This window comes from Oryx dammah, unplaced genomic scaffold (genome assembly GCF_014754425.2).
Source record: "Oryx dammah isolate SB20612 unplaced genomic scaffold, SCBI_Odam_1.1 HiC_scaffold_5, whole genome shotgun sequence".
NCBI classification, from domain to species: Eukaryota; Metazoa; Chordata; class Mammalia; order Artiodactyla; family Bovidae; genus Oryx; species Oryx dammah.
This window is the reverse complement of record NW_024070189.1, coordinates 68,123,054-68,130,450: the sequence shown is the minus strand read 5'-3', so window position 1 is coordinate 68,130,450 and position 7,397 is coordinate 68,123,054. Positions and strand designations below refer to the sequence as shown.

Genomic DNA, 7,397 nt, shown 5'->3' with positions numbered 1-7,397 from the left:
ATTTGGAAAACACTTTGACCAAAAATGTTTGCATTTTCAAATTTTAATTCTGGCTCAAAATATTAAGGTTTCAGTTTTGTAAAATTAATAAAATCAGTTCATTTTTAAGAACTGTAACATTTTAAGTAATAGAGTCGATTAAAATAATAACAAAAATATCTTATAGTTTTAAACTTAACTCATTTGCTTTTGTGTCTTCCTTTAGGAAAAATAATATGAATGACCAATGGAAAATTATAATCAAACATCAACTGATTTCATCTTACTGGGGTTGTTCCCCTCATCAAGATTTGGCAAATTTCTTTTCATTCTTATTTTTCTAATTTTCCTAATTGCTCTGTTTGGCAACCTCTTTATGATCCTTCTCATCTTTATGGACACCCATCTTCACACACCCATGTATTTCCTTCTTAGTCAGCTCTCCTTCATTGACCTAAATTACATCTCCACCATTGTTCCCAAAATGGCCTACAATTTTCTCTTTGCAGACAAGTCTATCTCCTTCATTGGATGTGGGATTCAGAGCTTTTTCTTCTTGACTTTAGGAGGTGCAGAAACATTGCTCTTGACATTTATGGCTTATGATCATTATGTAGCCATTTGCTTCCGTCTTCACTATCCCATCAAAATCAGCAGAAAGGTCTGTATGTTGATGATAATAGGATCTTGGATAATGGGCTCTATTAATTCCTGTGCACATACCACATATGCCTTTCGTATCCCTTATTGCAAATCCAGGGCCATCAATCATTTCTTCTGTGATGTCCCAGCCATGTTGACTCTGGCCTGCATGGACACCTGGATCTATGAGTACACAGTATTTATGAGTACTATCTTCTTCCTTTTATTGCCTTTCATTGGTATTGCATGTTCCTATAGTCGTGTTCTCTTTGCTGTTTATCACATGCACTCAACCAAAGGGAGGAAGAAAGCTTATTCGACCTGCAGCACCCACCTTACTGTGGTGACTTTCTACTATATGCCATTTGCTTACACTTATCTCCGCCCAAGATCCTTTCGTACTCCAACCGAGGACAAGGCTCTGGCTGTCTTCTACACCATCTTGACCCCAATGCTCAACCCAGTTATCTATAGCCTGAGAAATAAAGAGGTGATTGGAGCACTGAGAAGATTAATTAATAGATTCTGCTCTGTGAAATTGTCAACAAATATTTTGGCATGAGTACCCACATCTTAGGTATAAACTCATTCATCAATATACAGAAATGTAAATTACCTTATCATATGTTCAAGGTCTATGTTTAATCTGGAGAATAAGAAAATTATGTCTGGGCAAATTTATAATTTATATTTGTATATATGCATATGTATATATATATATATATATACATATGTATATATATAATTTCAAGTGTCATTCTTTTTTCTTCAATTTTTCCCCACTGATTTCAAATGCATTTATTTTTTGCTGACATGTTGTAAACCAAATGGTTCTTTGTCATGTGGTAATAAAAATGAAAGCTGTTTAACTGGTCATTCAGTATTACAATTTCACTGTTTCCAAATATTTTCCCAATATGCGTAAAGCATAAATGTTAATGTTTCCTGGATATCTAGATCAAATTTAAATGATTATTTCTGTTATTTTCATAATAGACATAATTTATCAGTAACAGTTACTCTTTTTTTCCATTTAGGGAAACTTATGGTTGAAGTGGCTTCCCAGGTGGCACTAGTGTTAAAGAACCTGCCTGACAATGCAGACTAGACTTAAGAGATGTGGCTTAGGTCCCTGGGTATGGAAGATCCCCTGGAGGAGGGCATGGCAACCCACTCCAGTATTCTTGTCTGGAGAATTCCATAGACAGAGGAACCTGATAGGTTACAGTATATGGGGTTGCACAGAGTTGGACATGACTGAAGCAACTTTAGCTGAGACTTCAAGTTCCTATAGCACTCTGAATAAGGGATTCTCAAGTTATTATACCACTCTGGATTCTAGGGATGTGACTTAACATCAGCTATATCTGAGGATCAACAACAGAACCTGGAGATGCCAACAGAGATCAAGTAAATTGTGAAGTTATTTGTAAGATGAGTGAGTCAAGATGTAGACTAATTAGTGGAAATTAGAAACATTAAGGACATTCCTGCATCTATACCTCACATTCAGGACATACTCAGTTTACTTCCTAAGTGGCCACTATTTCTTGCATTAGATAATACCTCTCAGATGAGATTTTATTCTCCACACACTATATCCCATATTTCTACTAAAATGTGTTGGCAGAAGTCAACTTTTATCAACCAATTTTAGCAATTCATTCTATAGCTTAGCTTCTTTCCTAAATAGGTCCCAGTCTCTACATCCAATAAAACTCTATCAACTCAAGTGAACAGTAGTCTGTCTCTACTCCCACCATGGGTCACTGCTCATTCCAGGCAAAACTTCTCTCTCCTAGGTGGTGAAAACTTTGACCATTGCTGTTTTGTCTGCAGCTGCCATTGTCATCAACACCACCACTGGTTCAAGTCTTAATTACAACCCAGTCACTTCCCTGGGGTACTGAACACAGATGTATATGTAAACATGAGACCAGGCCAGTGAGTCCATATGCATGCTGTCTGAGTCCACATGTACAAGCTGTGCTTCTGGATCAAAACCTCATGATAAGTCTACCACCCCATCTATAGCTCCTTTGCTCAAAGGAATCCTCGGCAGTAAAATTGCTAAGTATTTCAAGATGTTGTTACTGATCCAGGATCATTTGCATGACACTCAGACAGTCAAATGCTGAAGATAAAGGCTTATGGAACAGTGTCTTCAGGGAACTTAAGCTCCATCAGGGGAGAGAGTGCAAGAAATAAGGAGCAATAATTTCTCTAGAAAGAAGAGACTCAGCGTGGGGTGATATCACCAGCTGAGGGTGGCCAGGAAAGCACAGGAACCCAAGGGAGCAGCATTTGGAAAGGAGGAGTGGCTGAGGGAAGTAGTGAGAATATCATTTGCTGAGTGCCCATTTCAGTCAGGGACTGTTGGGTGCTTTACAGGAAAAATAAACAAACCCCCAAACAACTCTGTGGAGTAAATATTATTTACCTTCATTTTAGAGAAAAGCCAAATAGGAAGGTTAAATTCTTGTCCATAGAAGTGGAGCTGTGAGAGGGGAGGCAGGTTTCCACTGCAGGTCTGTCTGGCCCCAAACCTTAATCATTTATCCTCCAGATTCTCACAGAAGAACTGGCTTAGGTGAGTAGGCACATGAATGCAAGGAAGGAGCAAACAGCTTAGAAGAATCTTTGGAGTGGGAGAGCCTTAAACATGCTTTGTTAAACTATGCAATGGCACCATGAACACCTTCCACCACCAACAATAGAATGGAATCGAGGCTACAAATAATCCCCAACCACAACTTCAGTGGACTGAAAACATGCAGACCCCAAAACACAGGGCTATCAGTGACCAGAGCTACCAGAGCCACCAGTGACAGGACGACCAGAGCCTTGCCCTCCTTAAGGCTAGCTCCGTCCATCAGGAAATCTTCAGACAACTTGAGTTCAATAAGAATGAGACACTTTGTTGTCATGTGTTAGAGAATTTTAGTAATAAATGTATACCTCCAAGATGTGAAAGATTCCTCTTAAACATGGCACCCTGGATTGGTAATTGAGAATCTCATGTTGAAGAAACTATGAGAAAATAAAATTATTGGTGGAAAGGCAACAAGGTTTAAACTTTACAGAGGTCATCTGTAAATATGTGTTAAAACTTTAAGCATATATATCCTTGGACCCATCAATTACTATGGAAGAATCGATTCTAAGAAAATAATTGAGTAGGCCTATTAATTCATGTGCAAGACTATTCATTGCTAACTGTTAATATTAATAATGAAAATCAGAAACATCTACATTTTATAGATTCAATCAATTCAATTCAATTCAGTCGCTCAGTCGTGTCCGACTCTTTGCGACCCCATGGACTGTAGCCTACCAGGCTCCTCTGTCCATGGGATTTTCCAGGCAATAGAAATGGAGTGGATTGCCATTTCCTTCTCCAGGGGATCTTCCCAACCCAGGAATCGAACCCAGGTCTCCCGCATTGTAGACAGATGCTTTACCATCTGAGCCACCAGGGAAGTCCACATTTTATAGATAGAGAACTCATTAAATTATATTGAGTATTTAGTGGAATATCAAATCACTGTTTTAAAAGTGAGTTAAATCTCTGTATGGAAAAAATACTATCAATATCTAGTTAAGTAAAAACAAAATCACCTATTACCATTATTTTTAATGACCCAGAGAGATGATATGGGGAGGGTGATGGGAGGGGGGTTCAGGGTTGGGAACTCATGTACACCTGTGGTGGATTCATGTCAATGTATAGCAAAACCAATACAGTATTGTAAAGTAAAAAAATAAAATTTAAATTAAAAAAAAGTTTATACATAGAAGAAAATCTTGAAGGAAACCAACGTGGAGATAATTGTAAGCAACCTTCCCTTTCTTGTTTTTCTGTTTACCAATTATTTGAATTTTTCACTAAACAAATATCACTTTTATAATAAAAATAAATAAATAATTCTATACTGAAAAAAACAAATCAAGTTCATAAATGAGAAGCCTTTGAGGGAGGAAGTTTTTCAAATTAGTTTATCATTAACCAAAATAAGTTCTAGCTGGATTAGAGTTAGGTATACAGTCTCTGTTAAGCAACTATATTCCAATAAAAACTAATGATAATAATTGGAAAAATAAAATGATTACCAATAAATAAATAAAAGCAGTCTATAAAAACCAGAAAAAAAATGCTGAAACCAATACATTTATATAAAACAAAGAGTTCATCCACAAGGCAGCCAAGAGGGAGAAGGGGAGAAAATGTTTCATATTTACCTCCCCAAAATTGAGAGGCTAGAGAAAATGGTATCCTGCTCCAGTATTCTTGCCTGGGAAATTCCGTGGACAAAGGAGCCCGGCAGGCTAAAGTCCATGGGGTCGTAAAGAGTTAGATACAACTGAGCACACACACACACAGATAGATATTTATGGAATAAAGAAGTAGGGTAATTTTAGGTATGGGAGGAGCTTGGGGTTAGAATAGAAAGGGAATGACGTTATGCAAACCAGAAACATGATAGTAATATCTATTCTTTTTGTTAATTATCACTGAAAATAATCTAAGGAAGTATGGAGTTGAACATAGATGTCCATTCCAGGTTCCTTATCCAGTTCAGGTGTTGAATAATAGCTGGGATCAGGAGATGTGAATCCATTGTTGACTCTGACACACCATGGCCCATCTAAAAAAGGTTACAGGTAGTCTTCTTTAGCTATCATCCACTCCATCAAAGGTAAAAATAAGACTCATAGTTTTAAATTTCCAAAACCCGGAAAGAATTGTCAAAAGGTTTTGTAAGTACATAATTTCCTGAAATTAGTGAATTGATACAAAGGCAGAAAATAAGATGAAGACAAACTGGTCTGACTGAACTTGTGACCATAGCTGTACTTTGGAACAAGACCATAAGAGTGTGCCAAGTTAGCATCTTGCAAGACCTCATGTGCTGTGTTTAGTCACTCAGTTGTGTCTGACTCTGTGACCCTATGGACTGTATCCAACCAGGCTCCACTCTCCCAAGAATTCTCCAGGCAAAATTACTGGAGTGGGTTGCCATGTCCTCCTCCAAAGGATCTTCCCAACCCAGGGATCAAACGTGGGTCTCCTGCATTGCAGGCAGGTTCTTTACCACTGAGCTATCAGGGAAACCTTTCATATCTGCTCTCAAAAGAAGGCTAGATATGAGCTACTCCTAGGGTTTACTAGACTCTGAAGGATTTTCCAGTAAGCTGTTGTTATACTCTTAAATAATCAAGGGAAATAAAAATTAATGAAAACCTTTACAAAATTATGATAGATACCAGAATTACATGCTGTATTGTAAATTCCACTTGGAGCATGCAGATGAGATACTGGAAAACTGAAAGAAGCTAGATAATGGTGAAAAGTTTAATAAGTCAACTCTCCCAGATCTTCATCTCTAGTAGCAGTAGATGAAGCAAATAAAATACCTTTTTCACCCTCTTGGTTGTTCAATACTGCCAGAAATACTTACCAGTACCTGGAAGAAAGAAAAAAGCTTTCTGAAGCCACCGTAGAAAATTTTATTATTACAGTTTAAAAACTAACAGCCCTAAGTCCAGAACATGGATACAAGCTCCTCTGCCCAAACTCTAGTAAAAATCTTAGTCATCTAAACAGACATAATTTCCTTTTTGAAGACACTTTACATTGCTCTGTATGTTGACATATATCTATATATACCTATGGGTGTTGTAAGTGTGTGATATATTTTAACCTTTGGATAGTATTGCCAAAATTAATTTGTAAACGAGTTATTTTAAATTGACTTGAACAAAATTAACCACTTACATGAATTAAGGAGTTGTAAAACTCTTACAAATGTAATAAAAATTAACTCAAATGTTTTACAAAAATAAAAGCTAGCTTGCTTTTGTTTCTTCTTGGGTTTTGCTTTAATTTAAAAAATATGTTTGTTTTTTTTTTAATTTATCAACACTGTGTATAATGCAGTCATGAAGCTTTATTCTACTTGGGTTTATTAGTAAAATAAGGTCAAGTTAATCTTTGTTATCAAATCCATCAGCAAAAAAAATAATTTGGGATGATGGCTGACTTTGTCTGATGGCCCATAAATTGTTTTGTGGGTTGTATAAGCATAATTATTGATGACAAGTAAATTAAATAGAATAAAACAGAGCAAAAGTTTATAAAAACATTTTAAAAATGGTATTTATGAAATATATCTACCTAAAAATGCTTTCTAAAAGCAACAACAACAAATTCTAAACTATTTTAGTAGCTTGAAACCTTACAGTTCTGTTTAGTTAAATGATACAAGTTTATTAAATATGAAAACTATTTTCAAATATGATTAAATATGGAAACAAGTATTACTTAACATAAATTTGTGTCTGCTCTTGGCTTTCTTTAACAAAGGATAAAAAGATAATTGAGATGATTAGTTAACATGTTTTGTGCAACACTAAAAAAAGATCATTCTGTGAGAAAATATGTTTCTAAGGGCGTACAAAATATATTTACATTTACCAAACCAGAGGATGCTAAGTCTAATATATGTGGTTAAAATTTTTAGATATAGTAATTGAAACATCCCAATGTGCAAGGAAAGTACAGTGAATGCGGTTTGTAGAAAAGGGTATGAGAAATATAAATATATTTCCTTGTTGAGGTAAAAGAAAGTGCTTTTGTCCTAGAGTGATACTTCTTATTTCAGAATGGGAAAAAGGAAAAAACAGAAGAAAGAATACAAATGTAAAAATAAAGTTGTTGATGGTTTGTGGTAAGGGGATATTTGGAATGAATGAAAAATGTCACCTGCCAAATCAGT

General features: G+C 35.9%; 1 protein-coding gene across 1 annotated transcript; it reads left to right on the top strand.

The window, feature by feature from the left end:
- Positions 1 to 226: 226 nt before the first annotated feature.
- On the top strand, positions 227 to 1,183 carry LOC120863776 (olfactory receptor 2L2-like). The gene has a single exon (XM_040240343.1). The coding sequence runs from the start codon at positions 227 to 229 to the stop codon at positions 1,181 to 1,183; it is 957 nt and encodes a 318-aa protein (XP_040096277.1).
- Positions 1,184 to 7,397: the final 6,214 nt, after the last annotated feature.